Here is a 22,683-nt window from a genome sequence, read left to right as displayed (position 1 = left end):
AAGATTCTTGGATTGGAAGAGGTGAAATTGTAACTATTGTTGCTGCTGTTACTAAATTCTGTTTCTCAGCTCTGGAAATAGGATTCAAAATTCATTGGCAGGGATATGGGATGAGAAAACTTATGATCCTTCTCCCACATTCTGCAAGACTTGCACATGGAAATATCTGTGTGTGTTTGAGCCAGTAGGAAGTTTCTCTATTAGAAATAATTAACATTTTGGTAAACAAACAGCAAGCAAAACTGAGTTTTTATAAAAAGAAAATGACACGTAATGGAAAAAAAATAATCCCCTCTACATGCATATTTTTGCTTAGTCAAGCCAAAATATTTATTGAAGAAATAATTTTCATGGAAAATATTTTGATAAACCTTAAAACACAAACAGATTTAGACCAGTAAGTTCTAAAGGGTCAAGGAACACAATGAAAAAAAATAGATGAAGTGACATAAACCACTCACTTTCCCCAATGGTAATGGGTCTCTATGAACACAAAAAACTAGGAGGAAAACCGAGTTCCCCCAGAACTTTTAACTTTTAATTAACTGAAAAAAACTAGTTTCACAACTGATAAAACGTTATGTTCATAGGTGATTCTTGTACCTTGCATTTTGATGCTAGATTAAAGACATTTTTACTTGAGAACTATAACAGCTGGAAACCAGGGTTTATATTATACTGTGAGCAACATGCTGACAAATTTCTTGCCTACAGCAGCTCAGCAGCAGAGCTATATTAGCCATGTGTGTTTAGGTTGAGTTATGCTGTTATATTACTGATGTGTATGATGCTAATCCAATAAAACATAAAGACCATTGTATCTTCTGTGACTTCTACCACACTGGTACCAGGAGGGATTTGCATTGGTAATATAACAGCAGCAGAACAGTCTAGAGAATTGTTGGTGCATCCTATCTTGAGGTAATGGATCCTTAAAGTAAAATCCCTACTAACTTCTGTGACTCCTGAAAGCTTTAGAACATCCTAGAAAAGACTCAGCAGTATGGAAGGCTGACATATCAGTATGCTATTCAGCACTTAAGTTAAAAAAAAAAAAAAAGAAGTATGGTGACAATTTAAAATAAGTGAACTTATTGCAGCATTTTGAGCAGCTTCGATTACTGGATAGTACTTTAAACAAGTTTTGTTTCCTTTGAATGTAGTGTTTCAAACTAGTAATCAAATGCTTTCATTTCTCTCTGTTTCTATCTTTTACTTAACTTTTTAGTCCTGTGGATTATGGGCTACATTATAATGTACCTACATGTAATTTAGCTTGTAAGGGATATAAAAATAACACCTTAGAGAAAAAACAAACCTTGGAAAGCAATTCCTGTCAGTAACACTTTACAGCATTAGAAATATACAAAGTGAATATACTTATCATTATTTAAAACATGAATTTCTGCATTTCATTTATTTTTATGATCAGATTAGTCAATTTCAATTTTTGCATCTCTCCATAGTTCTATGTTTGGGTTTAAATCCTCATAACCCATGTAATACACATAAAAATGAATTATAGTTTCAATACTTTTAACAAAACCTCTTCCCACAGCCAAAATTGATGGTGAAGTCAAAAGCTAAAAGCACTTTGTGGTTTACTAATAACACTAGTCAGCAGATCTGCATCTAGATAGAGCATCACCCTTTGGCATTCATTACTGACAGTACTGCTGTATATTATTTATTACTCTCTCTTACTTTGAGCATCTGAATGTGACTGAAACTCAGTGACTTTTTTTGTATTCTTTTTTATTTTGTTCTATGAACAAGCAGGTGATATGGTGTGGATTTTAAACACCCACTGCTTGCCAAAGCAAGCAATTGCATTTTGGCATGGTGGTGACTCCCTTTTCTGTGCCTTCAGATGTTGACTTTCTGCCAGCCTGGTGCTCAGCTGTGTGTTAGTAACACGTGTCTCATCAGAAAGCTGTCAAATCTGGTCCAAGGGCAGTGCTCTGCTCCATCTGCCTGGGCTGTTTTGTTTCTTCTCAACACTGTACTTGCTCAGCCTGTGCCACACTAGAACCAGACCTGTGTACTTACATGTTTGACAGTCAGGGAAGTGAGGAGAGCTCTTAGGTTCAATCCAAGGGTGCTAGAAGAGTGGCAGCTCTCTGCCTGTCCTCCTGCTAGGCTGACTACTCAGACGAGTCTTTGTTCTGGATCATGATGAGCAATGAGCTGTTTGGGCCTCTCTCCCCGGCTCATATTGCAGCTGTACAGGTGTCTGTCCTGGCTCTGCTGGTGAAAGGTACCCAAGCAGGTGCTGCTACTGTTCTGTTCCCCCTATAGCATGTTCTGTTCTGGAGATGGTTGGTGCTGCAATGAATTACGCTTCATAGAGCTCTGCAAGTACAGTGTGCAAGGCTCAATATACCAGGAGAGCATTCTTGTAGGAAATGACTACTGAAGCACTAGTAGCATAGCCACAGATCCCAGTGGCAGCTCAACAGGCAAATCCCAGAACAAAAGCACCACCATCTCTGTGTTGCTACATTTCAATGTAGCCCTGGTACACACTGCTTCATGACCATGGCTGTCTTGCTTCTCTGATCCTAGCAAGGATCTTTGCACAAATACATCTATACCACAAACTAAAGTCAGTTTCTACAGACCTAGCTCAGAAGACTCCAGCATTGTGTCACACTTGAAACAGCATCATTTTCCTGGCATACTTAACATGCCCTTCCAGTATTCAGTTATGATGTAGTTAACATTTTTGTACCTATTTCGGTTTGAGGCTCTAACTGGAAAACTGGACTAACTGGTCTGTAGTCTAATCAAATTGTTTTTAAAAGACACTAAACCCTAGATAAAAAATTAGGACATGAAATTAGCCTATTAGTGATACTTTAAGCATTAACTTGATCCAGGCCTAGTTTTCCATATTTTTTCTCGCTCTGCAATCGTGGCAGAATTAGAACGTGGCTAAATTCCCCACTGTGATCAGGAAGAGTTTTGCCTAGTGCGCCATGGGATGTGGATTGAATGTCAGTAAGAGTCACCTTTATTACCCATTTTGATCATATTTGCTTTAGGGACTAGGTGCAGCTTAGTGGGCAGTTTCAAAATGCAATTAAACAGTTAGGGATATTTTGAGGCTTAAGTCTGGTCATTAAGAGCCACTGTCTTCTGTGCTGCCCATCTCAAGCACTTCAGCTGGAGGTATTTGGGTATCATCACAAAATGCTTTGCGGTCTTGGGGGTTTTCACTCGGCACAGGCAGGGCTTAAACATGTTCCTGCTATTCTGCATATAAGGAGGTGGAGGAAGGAAATCTGGAGAGGAAGCTGAACTTCCTGTGTCAGAGAATTTTACACTGGAGCCTTCCCTGAATTCAAGACAATGTAGCAGCAGCTTAAGACATTAATCACTAGAACAGCAGATATGCAGGATTCTGCATCCACACCTGGAATTAGGAATTCATGTGTTTCTGTAAATTCATAAAGAACAATCTGACTAATTTTTGGACCTAGCCATTGCCTCTTCCATCCTCCACCCCATCTTCAGATTGATAAGAAGCTCTCTCTTTTTTCAGTTTCATTTCTCAGAACGTTGTTTCACACTTGTGAAACATCCAATTTGGGCATCTGGATTAATCATGGGTAGATGGGGATGTGCCTGCACAAACTGAGATACAAAAGAGACTGGCAGCAAATGGCTGTCTTGAAAGACTAGGTCTAAGCAGACAAACGGGAGGTGAGACACAAGAAGGGCTGTACATAATAGAATAATCAACTGATTAGGCATGTGTACACCTACAGTTTTATCATTCTAAATGGATGAAGAAGTCACCAAACTTATCCCACAGATGCTCAAGTTATCCTTATCCCAATTTTTTCCTGTTGTTTAATTGTGTTAATGTGTGTTACCCAGCATCTTGGCACATTGATTAAAGCTTAGATATTCCAGGGTATAAATTTTCTACCTATAATAGTGGGATTTGTTAGGAAATAGAGAGGTAGGTTTTGAAAGGTGTTTTTCTGGTTGGTGAGAGGAAGATAAACTAGAAAAAGGAAATACCTCTTCCTTTTCTGGCCTGGAAAAGCATTATTCCTTAGGTTCTTTTTTTAATCCAGGCAATTTCCTGTACTTCTAAAGCAAGCTCTCCCATAGGAGGGGTATTTATATATTAGCATCTTCCACCCAAAAGCACCATGGAAAGCAGCAGGAAGATTGCGTTTATTTCTCCTGCTTTCAAGAAGCTTATCGATTTCTGATTAAACAGTTGTGTAGATGCCTCTCCTCTCCCTCCTCTGCTCTTTGTCTGATTTCATCTTGCCAGTTTTCTTACTATTAGGACACAAATCAGCAGCACACTGAGCTGACCGCTGTAATCACAAACTTGTGCTCAGCTCTCCCTGCATGAGATGATGCAATGTCAGGCCAAGCACTGCGATGAAAAACACTGCACAGGTAGCACCAACAAAGCCTGCAGCCTGCCAGCACAGCACAGGCAGGCAGAGTGATTAGGTGTCCAGCTCACGTGGTATTTCCCACGGCCTGCTTTATGCAACTGCTCATTCTAGGCCCACATTCAGTAGAAATATACTAAATATCACACTTGAATTCAGGTGAAATTCCTGAACGATTTAGACAAGTTGGACAAAAAATGAAATTAAATGTTTTGATGATTAAGGGTTTGAAGCATCTGACATGAGGAGAGGACAAGCAAACTGGGATTCTTTGGCCTCAAGAAGAGATGGTTCAGGATAGATCTTATAAATGTATTTATATACCTGATGGGAAGGCATAAGGAAGGCAGAGACAGACTTTTATCAACAGGCACCAACTGGCAGGGTGAGAAGCAGTAAGAACAACCTGAAATACAGGAATGTTTGAGTGGAGTTTAAAGAAATCACTTTAAGGGTGGTCAGACACTGGGAAAAGTTGCTCAGGGAAGCATTAACATCTCCATCCTTGAAAAATTCAAAGGTCCCTGAGCAAGCAGCTCTAGTTGACCCCCTAGTGAGCAGGAGGGTTGGACTAGATGATGTCCAAAGGTCTCTTCCAACCTCTGGCATCTTGTAGTTGTTTGCCAATAGAAAATAGAGGCAAAGACACTGATAGTGGTAGGTGTATAGATGCCCAGGATGTCTGTGGTAGAGCTGGAGTCTGTCACACTCCAGGATCTGTCTTGATTAAAGGATAGCTCTGCCCCACAGATTTTTTTCTGGAATATGACAGTGAAAATGACAAGATACCCTTTTTTACTTCCCATATGACCCGAATCAGCTTAATTTCAGTGTTTTACAGCAGGCATGGGGGACCTGTTGTTAAAGTAAAAAAGGTCTACTCAAGATCTGTGATTTTAAAGTACGGAATAAAAGTATGTAACGTTTGGGGTTTTTTTTCCCCTCTAAATAATGTTCCCACAATATTTAATTGACTTGGTGTGTTAATTGACTTCAGGCCCGTGTCTGAACCCCGGCGGGGTCAGTTCGGCTGACGGGCGCCACCTGCTGGGAGCAGGGAGCTCAGCCGGGACACGGAGGGACAAGTTCTACAGGCACAAGGTGTTCCCCTTGCTCACCAGAAGGCTGTAGAACCATAGAATCATTTAGCTTGGGAAAGACCCTTAGGAAGATCGAGTCCAACCGTTAACCCAACACTGCCAAGTCCAACGCTGAACCATGTCCCTAAGCGCCACATCTATACGTCTTCTAAATACCTCCTGGGATGGTGATTCATGAAAATAATCACAATTATATTGCCTTTAAAAAAGGCCTGAAGTGACCTTATGTGTGGTGCAGAACAGCTTTCTTCTACCTTCTTCCCAAAACACTGGTGTCTCTCTGACCATTGCCTTTTGACAAGAGATGCAGCCACTTTGCAAGTGCTGTGCAGGGTTTAAAAAGTGTTACCGTTCTTGGCCCATGGAGGTGAACAAAGGTTCTTGCCTAGTCTGATCTGATAATTGTGGGGAGAGTGGAAAGCAGACTTCAGAGACTTCTGAACTAGACCAAAAGATTACAGAACAGAGAGTGAGTTTCAGCAGGAGAGAAATCAAAGTTATAAAAATTAAATGCTTTACGAACTGACAAAGAAGTAGCATTCTTTTTCATGTTGAGATCTAAGATGGTATCTCACAGGATATTTGATCCCCAACAAGTCAGCAATCTTGCAATATAAGCTTTTGTCACAAGGCTCCTACCACCATCCCATCAGGTGTCTTGTGCTGATCCTGGGCCTGTCTTTTAAATTTTTCTCCCCTCTGCTTCTTCCTCCAGTTAGGGATGTTGTAGCGATGACTGGATTAGGCACCTGAAGCCTAGAGGCAATTCTGAAATCTCACACTGGTTGTTTTGCCCTAGTTTCTCCTCTAGATTTCCCCCCTCAAGAGGGGGAGGAAGCAAGCAAGTCTTTTCCTTGAGCTTCATGTCCCACACAAAGTTCATCATGCTCTGACAGTGTAGCTGTATTTCATTATGGCAGCACAGCCCACGCTCAGTGTGTTCATCCTCAGAATTCTTTGCAAGATAAGATAGTGCTACAGTCCCTGTTTTACAGGCCAGGAACCATGGCCAGCAGGGACTAAGTGACTTTCCCAGGGTCGTATGGGAAGTCTGTGGCAGAACCAGTGACTGAGCTGGGTTTCCCAGGTCAATACTCTGACCTCAGGACTACACTTCCTTACTTGAGGGAAGGAAGTGGCTTGTGCCATAAACTGATAGCATGGAAAGAGAAAAAACAATGGACACAGAGCTCAACGTCAGGCTCTTAATTTTTTGTTTCCTTTTTGAGCTACTTGGGAAGGCAAAACAAAAAAATAGAGTAGAAATTAAGCACTTTAATGCAGATTCAGGCATTTCTAGATTTGAAATAGAAATTGATTTTCTCCTTTCTTCAAGTGCCCAAAGTGAGCCTTCTTATTCTAATAAGATGTGAACTACCTTTGAAAATGGTCCATTATTTCCTAAGGCAATCCCCTCTCCCCCCCCTGCCCCGGAAGGTAAAAAAAGCTCTGGTGGTTTATATTCTAAATTTTGACTGACCAGAACAAAATGTTTTCCCAGTGATGTGGTTTAGCACCTAAGCTTTTTTTGGTGTGCATTTAATTGAACCTTAGGAGGCAACATTTCATAAAAAAATTTATTGTCTTCTTCATTTTTATAGAGCACAATTCCCCTCTGATACTTCATTTTCCTAGTCTGCTCTGAATATGATTCAAAGGTTTCTCTCACAGTTTGCATTGATGTTGTGGGTTAAAAAAAAAAAAAAAAAGAGCCTCTGCTATTTGCAGCAAAATTAGTAAATGTCTCCCTAAGCAAAAATAGTTCCAATAGGCAAAGAGTATTAGAATCAGAGCCAGGAGACAGATAAGAGCAAGAATCTGGAAAGTGATTTTAAGAGCTGCTTTATTCCATAAGTGAGCAGGTTCTGCAGATGTGTCTGAGCATCCCACTCAGCACTGGCAACAGCAGTGATGCTTTTCCCTCAAAAACTGCATCTGGTAAAGCTGAAATGCAGTTAGAAAACAAACAAACTCAACCTAAATCTAAGCTATTTGGGGGCAGCAAGGCAGACGAAGGCAACTGCAAGGCAGAAAAAGAAATGTTTTTTTCTCTGACTCTTGCAGTATCCAGACCTATTGATGCTTCACCCTGGATGCTGCAGGTTTACCACTTAATACTCTCCAAAGATTATAATGCATCGATTATAAAAGCCATTATAGATGTACCACTTACATTGTTAACGAGCTTGGCTATAAAGGGATTTGCAACCTGAATTTCATGACAGAGCTGAGGTATAATTTGCTCTGGGCTATAAAGCATATGAATTATTGAGGCAATTTACTTCCAAGTCTGCATTTTATTTTTTTTTTCTGAGCACAAGTGCTCACAGAGCGTGCCTGTCTGTGTGAGAGGAGAGACAGGGCCACGAGCTGTGGGCAGTCATGTAAGCACCACCTTCTCTAGAAGGACATCTCCCCACCATGGGCTCTTTCACATAGCCAGCTAAGAACAGCAGAAAATAACTGGCAAAACAATCATTTTGGACAGATGAGAGGAGAAAAAATTGCATGTTGAGCAGTGCCAAGTGATCACCAATTTCAAATCACAGATAAAAATGCACTTGGGGTAATTACAGAGAGAGGCTTTTCCTTTAATAGATGTCACCAAGCTTGCATGGATATAACCAGTCTTGAGTGGATCTAAATCATTAGATAAAACAAGGAAGCTCATTTTTAACTTACTGTGTAGTAGGATTGGGAGGTCATAGTGTCCTCTTTGCATTGCAAAAATGCATATGAAGGTGAAGCTGGCTACTGGGCCTGTTCTTATAGACATTAACAAGAAAGCCTGTCTCTCTGGCTTTTCCAATTAAACAGAAGAGACCCAAGTGATGAGTGGAAACTCTTTTCCATTCTGCTTCCTGCTATCTAGCATTATGTAAGGCACATGGGAGCAACATTTTCAAGCTGTTGCTTGTGTAGATCAGGATTCAGGAGACCACCCTTTTAATTGCTTTTCTGACATCAGTTTGTTAAGGGGTTATTTTCTCTCCCTGTGTTCCCACGTGCAACAGTGATTCTAATTGATGAACTGGACTTTCTACACAAATACAAACTGTTCTCAAGATGGGAAGAGAGCTCTTTGTTTGCTGCAGGAATTTAAACATAGTTTGTAAATCCCCTAGTCATGATTTTTCTGTCTGGAGGGATATAACCTCTGCAATGCTATCAAGCTGAAGAAGCCTGTTAAGTGGAAATGTAAATAATGAGCAGTTGTGGGGGCAATCTACCTCCTCAGAAACAGAAGGCTGGGGCAGTTTGATTATCAGCTTTCTGTGAGGAGTCAGATGATAATGAGAAAGGGCTGAGACATCACTACTGAAAACATTGTGAGGAGCAGACCGAGCTGCTTCTGATGTACAAATAAAATTCTGTGTCCTGCAGACTGATTAGGTCAGTAGTTTATGTTAACAAATAATTTCTGTTTCAACTGATGGACCATGTTGTAGGCAAGAGCCTGGGCAAGGCACAAAACTTTTACTTAGGTGTTAGAAAGAAAACACCAGATTATGCCCTTCATCCCAGGAAGTCAGAGAAGAAACTAAGTGCTTTATTCACTATGCTGTGTCAAGTGACGCTTCCTACATACCCATGGCAACTCACTCCTGCTCCCTTTCTACCTACTCTGTACTTCTGTAAAGAAAAGGCAAGTCCAATTGTTTTCTTTTCATCTGGAAAATGATTATGGAAGTGTGCAATTAAGGACACGAGTGACAGATTACTGCAGATTCTAGTCAGGCTAGATGGGCAAGAGAGATACCCCAGAGCCAGACAGGCTTTTCTCTGAACCCAGGTGGTAACCGAGCCAGATCTGAGTTGTAAGCACTCCACGGGCACTGAGGGTTTTGGCTGGGGTCTTGCAGTTAGAACTGCCCCTCGTAACCAAATGGAAGCAGGTCTCCTTGCAGTTTTGTAGATGATCTGTCAGGTGCTGGTGACATCTCACAAGGCAGAAGCGTTGTGCAAGCAAAAGCATGAAGGGAAGGAAGTCAAACCGGTGTGATTATTCCCCACCCTCAAGCAAGCTCGGTCCTAGCACTGCTGTGTCATCTCTGAAGAACGGAGCCAACCCGTGCCTTAGTTGCAGCACCGGGAGCTTGTCTCCTAGAAAGCTGTTCTCTGCGGTGATAAACGCGATACACGGAAAAGGAAAGGACTGCCCTCTTGTGTCAGTCGCTGTTTTTTCATTTGCCTGGTTTTATATTCCTGTTTCTATTAGTGAGTGAGCACTCAGCCATTTCCCTCCAACAGAAATTCGTTTGGAAAGGCATGGGATTTGTTTCTGAGTGCTATCCTGATGGAGAAGTTCAATAAATAAAAATACATCTACTGTATTTGTGACTTGGAGACACCCAGAACTGGGCATATATTGCTCTTCCAGCTAGAGACATCCAAATAGTTACAATAGTTTCCATCTTGACACAGAAAAAGAAGGCAAAAGAGAGAATAAAACAGAAGTATAATTAAAAATGGCTGAGAAGAGACAGAAGAGAAGCAGATTTGTTAAACCAGTCTTTCCCTGCAACCCTCATGGTAAACTACAAGTTAAATATAGACCCAACACTTCTCTAGGGAGCTGGACTCAGGAACAGCTCACACACCACGAATGTGCAGCAGAGATTCTAGTCTCAGTCTTATTGACTGGCAGAGAGATCTTCATTTTAAAATCATTACTGCTCATTTCCAGTGTAGTTCTTGCAGTAAAGGCTGTCAGAGAATAGTCTTCCAGAAGCTGTGCAACATTTTGTGCCCACAGCTTATACTGTTTATTAATAACACACACCTCAATATTTGCAGAGGGTGGCACTTTTTCACATCTACCAAAGCCATTGCAGCAAAACTGAAGACCATTGGTCATATCTTTGTTAGTCAGCACTGACTGGCCCAGCACTCCACACATTATGTTACATGCATTAATAGCACCCAGTGCTCATTATTTCATTCCTGCTCTTATCCCCTCAATAATCCCACAGCAGGAACCAGCCTGTAGATTGCTCATGTGCCTAAAGGTAGCCAAATTATCACCTTGCTGAAGTGGATTCAAAGAAAATCACCACTCAGAATTGGACAAAATTAATACTATTTGGAATATAGGAGGGCTAAGAAAGGGAAAGCGCTGTCATTATCAAAAAGGCCTCTCATAGCCCATATTTTTGCCTGGGCCAAGACAGCTGTAATCAGCTATAAGGTTCCAGTTTTAAAATCCTGCATAGCAGTTACCCTTCCCATCAGTACTTCATGAAGAGACATCCCTAAAATATAATTTCTTTGGACTATTGCCCAGCCTGTACTATGGTATTTTGTATTTATAACTTCTAGAGGCACAGCTAGAGCATGCTTTGTTTTCATCCTGCACATTACTGAGCTTATCCAAGTACTAAACTGGCAAACGCTGCCAGGAACCCTTGATTTTTTTTTGTTTTCTGCACTGACTGAGACCCTGACACCTGAGTAGATAACAAAGTATAAAGGCATATTTGAAATATTTTATCAATATTTGAAACACATTAGTAATACTTAAACATGTGTGCAAGTGTCTCTTTGAGTCTAATTTGTACTGTAACTGGCAAAAATAAGTAGTGAGAGGATCCCACCCACAAGACAGCTCGTGTTGAAAATGGAAGTTTTAAATATAAAAAAAAGTTCAAAGCCAATCCCTTCAGGTCACATCACCACCACCACCAAAACAGTATATTTTCTCTGTCTCATTCCTTGTCTCTGGTTGTGAAACAGGACATAACGCATTTCCCTCCACACACTTTCCTATCCTTGCTTGCCGTTTTCCTTCAGTTTCAGTGTCATGAAACAGCAATTTGCACTCCAGCAATTTGTTGGGCAGTTAATGTTCTCAAAAGAAGAGAAACTAGAGAGGTTGTTCAGTGTGCCTTGCTAGGACTCCCCTTTCAACTTCAGTCTGGGAAGGTTCTGTTCCTGAACAACAACTTGCTGTTTGTACTGTTCTGACTCTGTGTGCATTCCCGAGATAGCAAAATTCCCCTGATCTTTTTTATTGCCATGTGCTGGACACAAGGAATATTAGGGTTTTTTTAATCCCAAGATGAACAAGCATTTCTCTCCACTGCTACAGGCCCTTTATACTTCCTTTCATATCCTTGAAGAAGCTTTACCAGGAGACTACAGCAGTCACAGAAAACATTGCTCCTAAACTGACAGATCATTACAAGGGTGTGAGAGGAAACATCTTTCCATCAAAACCTGCCTCTAAAATCAAACTCCTCATGTCTTCTTTAATTCGTACAGTCCTTCCCTTCCATTACTCCCCATCTGAAAGGAGTCAGAGCTGTGGCTGTTCTTGTGTTGCACCTTGTGGATTTTCTGAGTTTGCCTGTGTGGCTGGATCTCTGTTGATTGAATTCTGGATGGGATTCAGCCCACCTGGAGTCACCTGCCCAGGGATGTCATTGAGTTTCTGGCTTGTCCGTGCTACTTCCATGTGTGGTTTGCCCATTTGGACAGCTTCATCATAAGAAGGTGGCAACTCCATTGCATAGAGACTGTAAGCTGGAAGGGACACAGTGTTCTTATCCATATCCACAAATATAGAAGGAATAATGACACTTAGAGGGTACTGCAATGAGCTGTATGCTGTGAAGAAAAGAATTAAAGAAAAAATTAAACACCTGCATGGAATGCTGATATATAAAGGGCTAATCCTGCTTTTCCCCAAGAAATTATGGAGTCATTTTTGTGGTGTTAGAATATATGCACTATATGCTAAAAGCTTTCAGCACAGGATTGCCTGGGATGGATTCTACACATTCTCCAAAATAAAACAGTCATAAGACAAAGTGTCTCTGTGTATCATCAGCCAGTAATCAGTCTGAAATACCTGACATAGTACATGTAGGTTGTAACAGAAGTAGTTTTAATCAGGTTTGTACATAAACAGCTGTGAACAATTCCTCACGAGAGATAATTCTGGCTGGAATAGTTGAAGAGCAAGATGGGCAGAAAAGATGAGGGAATGGTGATAAGAACAGATGTAGGAGGTGGCACATAAGAGGTTAACTCAGCACAGACTTTATTTTAACCTCTATAGCATTAAATCCTACTTCCCTGCTGCACTCCCTCACTGTGTAGCCCAATAGCACTGCTGGACAGTTGACTCCAGGGGATACTTACAGGTGACTGTGCTGTGGGCAGTGCTGTCACTGTCTATGGTCATGTCATGGGGGTGCCTGGGGAAGGTCTCCATTGGAGGCCTCTTCTTCCGGCAGAACTTGATGCAGCTTGCTGCGATCCCACAGAGCAGGAGCAGGAACACAGTCAGCAAGATTAACCTTCCAGGAGGAGGGAGAATAGCATCATTTCATTGCTTACTGAACATAATTTCACTCTAAATGGGTGAAAGACAGGCCAGACCTCCTAGGCTTATTTCAGAATGGGTGCTGGATCCTGAATTAGAAAGCTGGGTCACAAATACTTAATCACAAATTGAAGTATTAGCGACCATTGGTACAATCCCCTCTGGCTCACAGGTGCCATAATGTTAATGATATTGGGTTGTATTCTCAGATTTTATGCAGTGTGAATAGCTGCACTTGCAACAGTAAGAGGAGGTATGTGTTTGGAGGGAAGTACAAGTGCAACTTTCCCAAGTCCAGGACCTATATTTATAAATGAGCACAGAAATTATATTTTGCAGTATGTCTTGAAAACACAAGTCTATCTATAGCTATTGTTTAATGAAGTTTATTGTCTAAGAATTTGCAGTGTACCTAGGTCAATGTGCTATTGTTTCAGGTTATCCTCTCAGTTGAAATTCTACTTTCCTGCCCCTCAGTTTCTTAAATGAATCCACTTTCTCATGAGGTCCTCAAGAGCAATAAGACACGTCATGAGAGTATGAGGCAATAAGAAATGTTTGAAAGTCCTGTAAACAAGTAGGTCCAAGGACAAGGTTGAAGTATATTCATAGTGGCTTGACATAAATTAGTGCTTGACAGATCATGCTCCTGGATTTCTAGTTAGGATTATATTCCACCCCAAATATGTATAGAAATGGCCTCAGTAGCATTCTGTTCTTTTCTTTCAAACCAAAGGTAGCCCTTGCCCATAAGAATCATGATTCCAAAATTAATACTTCTTTAATAACTGTTTTATTTAGTTTTAACAAGAGTATATTTCTGTTAGTATGAGAGTCACACACACACAAAACTATACTCAGCATAAATGCTGGATTTGAGGTCCTCAGACTTCCAAAATTTCATGCATTTTCTTGCAAATTCTTGTTTTAGAAAAATGCTTTAAGGCAACTTAAAACTGTAAGAAGAAAACACTGCCTTGCTGGAACTTTGCAATGAAACATTCCTGCAGTGTGAGGAGTATTACCTCATCACTTAGCTCATCAGTGTTTCCTGACACTCCATGAGCTGGTGTGTTCTGTGAAATCATCCTGCCTTCGTTTGCTGCTGCCCTCTGATGAAGCAGTGTAAATCTCAGCACTAGCTCATTAGCTTTCATGATTTTAAATGCTGCCTAATTACAGAAGCCTTCTTAAAATATTTTTGGTAACTATTTTTAGACAGTTCTATGTATCAATTCTAAGAAAGAAAAGAATATCAACCAAAATTAGTCTAGAATGAATGACAGCTAAAAGCAGCTGATTCAGTCTTGGTGCCACCATCAGAATTAATCGATTGGCAGAATCCAGCCTATAAAAATGATGTTGGGGTACCTATAGTGCATGTGTTAGGCAAGAGACAAATCCCCTGGTGACAAGAGCTTACCTTTTTACTTATCGCTATTTTCAGCCTTTCAGTCATTCAGACAGCCAGTACACAGGGTTGTAATCAGCTAGAGCTCAGGATGAAAAGCCAGGACTATAAGCCAGCAAACCCTTGTCCTGTGTCAGGGCTGGGGACTGTGCATTGGGCAGGGGGTCCACGTGGGGTTGCTGAGCACAGTGTCTATTTAGGAAACACAAACAAGCTCTGCAGCTGAACTGCAGTGCTCTCAGAAAGGAAAGATGACAGATCCCTAGACGAATGCTGTGCCCTGCCTGACACCTTATCTCCCCTCTGCTCTCATCTGTAATATATTCCACTGGTGGCTTTCATAGAGCTGAGGAGAAACCCTTTCTTCTGTCCTGTCTGAGAGAAGAGTGTTTCCATTACCTTCCTACAGTTATGGTTCATAATAACTTTCAAATTATTCTGGGTTAGTAAGATTAATAATCAACTTACCAGACATACCACAGACTTGTCCAATTAGACATGTTCTGAGGGCATCTGTGAAGGAAGGTAGATGATTCCCTGATTTAAGTATCTACAGGCAAACAGTGAATGTATGACAGGGAATTAGTTTCACGCAGTTTCTGAGGTGGAAAAGGGAAAGCAATTAATGAGAGAATGGAGCAAAAACCCTTTAGATTTAGTTTCAGAGGACTGTTCTTCTAGTTGTAAAATTACTCCAGCTGAAAATATGCAAATAATTCCACTGTAATCAAGGTTTTTACAAAGGGGTACTTCACTGCTGCTTGCGAGCGAGAACTACACACCCAGGATTCTCAAAAAAGGAATCTAGGACATATTTAAAGTTAACCGAGATGAGGTACCATTAGGTACCACGTACCTGTCTGAAATGCCAGCCTAAGACAACTGCCTGCTTCCCCCAGTTATTTTCAAATCCCTTTTAATAGGGGGGGAATTCGTAGGGAATTGCATGCAATGGATTTCAATGCTTCTGGCCACAGAGAGAGGCTGCGAACTGACTTCTCAGAAGGTGACACCTCAGTGTCGTTTTGAACGAGAGGATCATTCACCTTCGTCTGCAGAGCAAGGCAGCCAAGTCAAATTTGTAAGCTGGTAATGATCTCAGTGACGACAAAAGCAGCAGTAACGGATGGCGGCCACAAAGTCATCGTTCTGCTCTGGGAATGTCGCTCGGTCACGGCGGGAGCAGGTTTGGAAACAGACATTTGAAAATTTGTGACTACTCACTGATCAGAGCTCTTGCAGTTATTCTCGGAAGAGCAGAGCGATGCCTAGGAAAGGGGAAAAACAGGAATCAGGCGGGTGGGCAGAGGAGCAGCACCCCGTTTGCTGCGCGGTCCAGCCGGAGCGGGGCGGCCGCAGCAGCCGGAGCTTCCTCAAGGACGAGCGGCCGGAGCGGCGGGACGGGCCACCCGAGCCGGGGGAGCCTGGGGCCGCCTCCAGCGGGGCAGCTCAATAAATAACCCCCGGTTATCACGCGGGTGCCGTGACCGAGCGGAGCCATCGCCCAGCGCGTCCCGGCGGGGTCGAGCGCCGGGCAGGGCCCCCCCGGCCCCATCGGGCAGAGAAGCCGCCCCCGGAGGGGCGAGGGGGCAGAGCCCGGAGCGGCCCCGCACGGAGCCCGCAGTGCCCCCCGCCCCAGGCGCTGCCAGCGGGCAGGAGCCAGCCAGCTGGTGATGGCGAGTCTGCGTGGAGAGAGGCCCGCTCTCGGAGTCTCCTGGAGCGGTTTGTCGCTGCTTCTCTTGAGAGAAGATAATCTGCCAGGCGTGCTGGGAGTGGAACACGCACCCTGTGCCGCTGCAGTGTCAGAGGATTTTGAAGGAGAAATGAAACTAGGCATGAAAAAGAAAGAAGCAAAGGTTTGGAAAATATCATTGCCCTTTTAACAGTAACCTTGTTAAAACACATGGAACACGAGTGGAAAGGTATTGACTGCCCTCTGAAGAAATCTTTGCTCCAAAATAGTTTGACTATGCCCAATATTTCAAATGTAGAAACTCCATTAAAATATCTGCATCTAGTTTTAAGTTTATCTTGCACGTTATTATCCTAAACCCCTGGTGTTGATGCCCTTCAGCAGAAACTTCATGGAAGAATGTTTCATTGCTGTGACTCTACTGATCATTAGAGCAATGTGGACCATCTCTAAGTGACAGCTTTCCTGCAATTCTCTTCAGGGTGAAGTCTATCAAGAGGCTATTTTAAGAGGACTATATGTAGCCCATCATGTTAAAAAGCTCCCCAAACCCATTTAGCAGTTAGGGCTTGCTACAAACTGCCACCAGGGAAGAACAAAACACGTGCCAAAGGTTAACCATATCCACAATATGAAGGATCAAGGATTATTTCTGCTTCCAAGAATAAGGTAACTGAAAGGTCAGACACTTTTGAAGCTCTAATATAGCAGAGATCAGTTTCACAGGAAAAAAAAAAAAAAAAAAAAGTCAATTTAAGAGTTGATCAGAATCAAGGTGATGATGATACATGACTGGGTGAGCAACAAAAAGAAAGACATCTAGAGCTGTCAAGTGGGGAAGCTAACTAATGGATCATAAAAGCTTCAACTGAAGAAGAAAGGGGAAGATCAACTGAAAGAATGGTATTTTGACATATCTTTTGATGTCCCTGATATCCTCAGAGGTGTGTGTGTGGATCCATATATAAGAGCTCATCCAGTAATGAGAATGGGACAAAATACAAAGTGTTCTTTGGTTAGGTTTTTTGTTTGGTTTTGGTTTGGTTTTTTTTAGATTTTAATGCAACAGGAGAAGAGTGTATTTGGACTTGGGTTGCCAGAGATGTCTTCTATTAAGAAGAATGGATAAGCTCCAGGTTATGCTCCTGGTGCATGATTGCTCCAGGGACAATCACGCTGTTGGGAGCAACAATAGACGTAATAGCTCAGAAGTCCTGGGTCTCCAAACAATGTTTGCTACTTTTTTACCACAAGGCTCCAAAAGTTTTGAAGGCTCAGTGAGGACACTGGGCACAGTGACTAAAGTATTATCCTACAGGACTGCTCAGGGTCATGGGACCATTGCTCATTTAGGAAAAACCGCATTTGTCAGTGTGAAGCAATCCCAGAAGTCACTGGGTAAGCAGAACATGTATTTAAGATGTATGTGACATCAGTACTTATTCTCTCACTTCCTTTCTGACATAGAAATTAGTAGATAAAGCTTTTATGGATTATAAAGATCATACACAGATGTGAGTTGCTTTCTTAATAAGCCAGAACTGCATCAGAGTCAAGAAGCATTTAGAAACAAGTCTGAAAGCACAAGAGTTATGTGCAGTGTGCAGTGACCCAAGAGTGATCACAGCTGCAAAACAGTCTGAAAGGATAGTGTTCAGAAGTGCAGTTAGAGGAGTGGAAAACTTAAGCTTCTGGAAACTTAGATCCATGTCTGAGGTTACATTTTCTGCATTATCCTCACAGTAAGGGCTCCATCCCTATTGAAGTCCTATAAAATGGAAACAGAAACATCAGATTACATGGTTTAGAACCTGCTGGCAATTTTAACACCAAATGTGCTCTGATTGTTGATAACCTGCTTTGGAAGCACAAGACTTTTTTCTCCCTCAAGAGATTAACTCACATGAAGGCTGGAGCTGCTGTGCTGAGCTTCTGGTAGTTGTGAACTTGGCACTAAGCCATGCAAGCAGATTGCAGGAGCACTCTCAGCTATGTCCTCAAGGGATCACCTACAAACCCAGCTCAGTTCAGCTAACTGTGTCTCTAAATCAGCAGGAGAATTGTTCCCAGCAGTTACTCATCTCAGTCCATTTCTCTTTCCCATGTTGGAGCAAGATCAAGAAGCGACTTTCATATAAATTACACATAAGAATTGTTTAGGTAGGAACATACATATAGAACTCCTAGAACATATGGAACACTGTCAATAGCCTGACAGTGCACATCTGAGATCACTGCAAACTTGCAGTGACGATTCTGAAGAGGCCCAGTACCAATTTAAAATATAGCAAAAGTAATGTTACTACGATAAATAAAGTTACTTTCATTATTTCTCTTTTAGAAGTCAGATCTATTCTTGAATCCTTGGCTTGCTTGCTCAATAACCACATACACAAGCAGGATGTTTTAGGCAAGTAAGAGTCCCAGTGATGAAACAGCAAGCAGCTGTCACAGGGTTTAGGCACTGACTTTTCCACTGGAGTCAGCTGAGTCAAGGAAACAAGCTGTCAGAGGGCTGTAAGGGAAACCTACTGCTCCACTCTTCTCTAGATTGCAGTACTTCATTTGAGTGCTAAACCAAGCCCCAAAACAGCAGCAAATATGTCAGAGGATTAGATCTTTGTTTCTGTAAAGGATCCCACTGTTTTCTGTCCCTTGGTGAAACGTGGTAATTCTCACTTGAATGATAGTAGAACATCCAAGGGCAACATTTTGCAGGAAAAAAGTAACTATGCTTTTACTTTGAAGGTTTTAGTTGTGTTCCAGATGAAGCAGGATAGACCGTTTAGTTTCACATTGAATTTTCTTTCCCACATCAGACTATTTGGGTTTTCCTTTCACATCATCTTGTCTCTCTCGTTGCTCAAGTGTTGCTTCATGCAAGAGCTGGGCACATGGAACTGTGTGCGCCAGAAGAGCAAAACCAATCCAAGCAGAAAGCAAACCCCAACCCTGCAAGAATCAGCCATTACGCCCCCCAGAAATCAAATAGGACTACTTTTGAGGCCTGGGATAGAATAACAGGCTTTTCTCTCATGAAAGAGAATAAAAAATGTTCAGATTTCCTTAAGTGCTTTACAGAATGTCAGCTGGTGTGTTGCAAGCAGAGTTTTCTTTATTTTCAGTACTCCAGAAATAGCAACCTGTTCTTATTATCACGGTTCAACACACCCCCTGGAGAGAAGGGAAACACATTTAGCTTAAAGCACAGAAGCTTTGACCAGTGAAATCCAGACCCTTATGCGCACTTCAAGTCTGTGAAATTATTCATGAGTTTTGAAGATCAAGTCCAAAGGATGCAGTTAAAAATGGGTTACACCCTTTGCTTACCTTCAGCCAGTCAGTGGCAGCTCTTTGTAACCAGCTTTACTTTCCAAATGTACTAATTTAACACTGTTCAGCTGACTCTCCAACTTCTATGACTGACTGGGCACATTCAGAGCTCCCCAAAGCTGTTCTGACTGTCCATGCAAACACTATTGGTCGGACCTGCTGGTCCTTGCACACACACCTTCTTTCTGCTCACTAAGCTGCTCTTTCTTGCAAGCAACCTCCATATTTTTTCAACACCATCCCAGTCTTTACCTGCATTCTTTAAGTTTGTTACTTTTTTTAATCCTTTGGATGCTTTTTCACAGTACCTGACCTTACAAAGTGGAAGATTGCCAAGACAGAGGTGTGGTTTCCTGGTGGATGATTTTACACTTATTTTCAGCACATTATATTGTTATGAGAGTCTGGAGACTAACTTAGTCTCAGTCATTACCTTCCAGTTTCCAGGAGTGAAATCCAAAGGATCCTCATATAATGGATGCCCCCAAATTAACTGCCTGAAATAAACCTTCCTCTCCAACATGCTGTGCCCTTCCTTGCTTTTCCTTGTCATTAGGTGAGCTCTCAACTCTGCAGTAGCATTTGCAGCAGTTCCATTTTATGTTGCAGTATTTAATCTCCCTTACAGGGCTGCAAGGACTGCAAGAGAATCCACACACAAATGTCATTGTCCTCTTCTTCAACCCCAGTGCCCAGCTGTGTCCCCAGCACTGCCCAGTGCTCTGGGGAAGGCAGAGCTGTCTCTGGCCAGCACTGCCACCCCCTCCCACCTCCCTCCTGTTTATTGCCCCAGCATCTGTTGTGCTTTAGACTGGAGAGTTAAGTGACTTCGCAGCCACTTGATCCATTATTAAATGAGAACAGATCTGAATGGATCAAACACACTGTCTTTGGGAAAAGAAGGAGCCTCTCATTTCCAGTTATCCAAGCTTCCTCCATAAAAGGGGGAAACTAGTTGAAATATTTCTTGTGACAATTGCTTTTTCCTGCAGTCCAGCTAGCTTGACACATTTCACCTTTGGGATGTTTTCAAATATCTGTTTCTATTTTTCTTACTGCATAATCTAAATAAGCAATTTCAACAGCTACACAGGAGCCAGTGGTGCCTCTGTTTCCCTTCCCTGAACTAGCTACTGCTTCCTGGCAGAAGTTACACCTGCAGGGCACTCCAACTTCCCCAGCAAGAGGCAGAATTCTACTCTTAGTCAGAATTCAGAGAAAAGCAAGTGTACATATATAAAATTCCTGGACAGCCCTGATCTAGGGCAAGTGTCTGACCATATCCTGCAATTCAGTGATCAGCGTGGTCACTACTTGCACCTTGACCACATATCATCAGGAAGATTTCATAGAGTAGGGTAAAAATGACTGCACAAACAATTTGAAGGAGACTTGAATGAGAAGATTTATTCTGGCCTTAAGAGGGAAATGCATCTGAATTTTTCAAACCCTTAAAATGCATCTGAAATTGGAAAAGGATACATTGTTTGAAACTCACCCATGTAGATGTAAAAAAGATACTCCTCCTGAGAGAATGCCCACCTTTGGAAGACAGGGTGATAACCAGCAGATGTATCTACTTGGCCCCTCATTAATTCTTTCATCTACCACAAGATTATTATTATTAGAGAGTCAGCTTGAAAAAGAAACTAGTGCAACCAGAGCCTACATAGAATTTTGTGGGGAAAAAAGCAGAAATAGTACATGTCCCCTTCCTCCCCACTTCCCTCCTCCCCTCACGTATTTGCAATGATCTCAGAATCTTTCTATGTTTTAACTGAGATCAGTGATTTCCCAGTAATGTTGGCCTCCATCTTCCTTTCCTTTGCTTGATTCCCTCACTTTGTGGGAGCATGTGCAGACACCACTTTTGCCATGAAGAGGACTTGATAACATTCCTTAATGTCACCTTTCAAGGTCAGGAGGGCTGTCACAAGCAGAGGGTCACTAGCCTACAAAAAAATCCATACATCAAACCAGACTTGTTTTTGTTTGTTTGTTTGTTTGTTTTGTAGAGTAGAACAGATCAGTTAATCAAGTTGTAAACTATGTGTTTTATTTCTCAGTTGCAAGATGTACCAGTTATTGCTATAGATTACCTTTTCCCACTGTTTTGGCTCTTACATTTCCATACAATCTCACACTGCAGTAAGTAAAGTAACCATGACTGAGCATTCTACCTCCAGAGTGCCACAGATATTGTCACCACGTTACAGCCATGACAACTGGGCACAGCAGCAACACATGATGCTGGAAATGCATCCTGTTAGCCATAAGTTAGTGTTAAACCTTGTGTAACAACCAGGGGTTACCAAGAGGCACAATGTCAACCCGATACATCATGCCAGGAACTCTGCTGCCTTCTTTCTGCACATGATAGCAGCAATCTTTTAATTTTGGAAGAAGCTACCTATTCTGCCATCCCACACACAGCTCACAACAAAAAGCAGGGGAGTAAAGTCTTTCTGTCTCCAAGGATGCCCAAGAAGATGAATCAGGAAGGGCAATCACAGCCCTGTAGGGATGTTGAACCTCATACCTAGACTCTGCAATACAAAAGGGCAGAAGTAGCCAGGCAAACAGGGTTCACAAGGCAGTTCATGCAGTGGAAAATCAAAAGGCCCCACTGACTTCCAGGAATATACCAAAGGAAAGGCAGCCCACAGCCAAAAGACAAGTGAACTCTGGAGCAGAATGATCCACGTGAACATAGTTCTGTGTCAGCAGGACTGCAGGTTTTCTTGCTCAGGGGGATTAAAAAGCTCACTTCAGTGTGATCAGAGCTGTGGCTGCCAGTTAACAGCAGCATTTTGGTGCTCTATAATGCAGTGACCTGTAGGAAGTCAGAAACTCTAAGTTCTGTAAGATGCATGTGACTAACGATTGGTCTTTTCATCACACAGAGGAAGTCCCTGGTGAGGCAGCAAACCTCCAAATTACACATATTATTCTGGCTTTTATTCTCCTAGCAGTGTTTATACCAGCCTAGACTCCCTTTGGTAATGACACGTGTTCTGTCATCTGAAGTGTCAAAGCAGCCTGTACTGCTGACATCTTCAAGATCAGCTTTTGTGCTGCTCCTGAAGTCGGGGAAGCAGCCGCGCTGTCACTTACGGCAGAGTCAGCAGGTGGCACCCAAGAAACACCGAGGATCTTGACTTGACCAGGCTCAACAGTTCCCTTTGCGGGCTCCACAGAGAATCCCTTTTGCTTCAGGAGGGGCAGGTCATCAAAACTGAACTCCGTGCTCTGGAAAAGACACATAGAGCACACCCTCAGCACAGCCGGGGCTGCTCCTTCAGACACAACCGCTGCTTCTGAAAGGCTGCACCGCCCAGATGCTGCGAGCCTTTAGTTTTTAACTTAGAGACTGAATTTTTGATAGAACTACTAGACAT

General features: G+C 42.2%; 3 protein-coding genes across 6 annotated transcripts in view; 1 reads left to right on the top strand and 2 right to left on the bottom strand.

The window, feature by feature from the left end:
- Positions 1–22,683, top strand: part of GABRD (gamma-aminobutyric acid type A receptor subunit delta) — an 85,277-nt gene that overhangs the window by 8,066 nt on the left and 54,528 nt on the right. The window lies entirely within an intron of this gene.
- TMEM52 (transmembrane protein 52) lies at positions 11,815–16,221 on the bottom strand. Of its 2 annotated transcripts, none has more exons than XM_051637278.1 (4): positions 15,484–16,221; positions 14,728–14,809; positions 12,665–12,822; positions 11,815–12,127 (listed from the first exon to the last, which is right to left on the bottom strand). In XM_051637278.1, the coding sequence occupies exons 2-4, from the start codon at positions 14,757–14,759 to the stop codon at positions 11,817–11,819; spliced, it is 501 nt and encodes a 166-aa protein (XP_051493238.1). In that variant the 5' UTR covers positions 14,760–14,809; positions 15,484–16,221; the 3' UTR covers positions 11,815–11,816. The 2 variants fall into 2 exon arrangements, with proteins under 2 accessions (XP_051493238.1, XP_051493237.1); XM_051637277.1 differs by having other exon boundaries at positions 14,728–14,772.
- Positions 20,662–22,683, bottom strand: part of CFAP74 (cilia and flagella associated protein 74) — a 65,674-nt gene continuing 63,652 nt past the window's right edge. Inside the window, exons 39-40 of the mRNA XM_051637256.1 lie at positions 22,400–22,534; positions 20,662–21,237 (exon numbers count right to left, since the gene is read on the bottom strand). Coding sequence (XP_051493216.1) covers positions 21,124–21,237; positions 22,400–22,534 — 249 coding nt within the window. The 3' untranslated portion in view covers positions 20,662–21,123. The remainder of the gene's footprint in view (positions 21,238–22,399; positions 22,535–22,683) is intronic.

Source organism: Apus apus, chromosome 20 (genome assembly GCF_020740795.1).
Source record: "Apus apus isolate bApuApu2 chromosome 20, bApuApu2.pri.cur, whole genome shotgun sequence".
Lineage (NCBI taxonomy): Eukaryota > Metazoa > Chordata > Aves > Apodiformes > Apodidae > Apus > Apus apus.
The sequence above is the reverse complement of the archived record's forward strand: the minus strand, read 5'-3'. Positions and strand labels throughout refer to the sequence as shown.

Bases quoted from the DNA above. Each gene is read 5' to 3' on its own strand.
- TMEM52 (XM_051637278.1), bottom strand. From the start codon at position 14,759: ATGTCTAATTGGACAAGTCTGTGGTATGTCTG. The intron at 12,823-14,727 runs GTAAGTTGATTA...TCCTCCTGGAAG, and splicing joins ACAAGTCTGTGGTATGTCTG to GTTAATCTTGCTGACTGTGT. The intron at 12,128-12,664 runs GTAAGTATCCCC...TTTTCTTCACAG, and splicing joins TGCCCACAGCACAGTCACCT to CATACAGCTCATTGCAGTAC.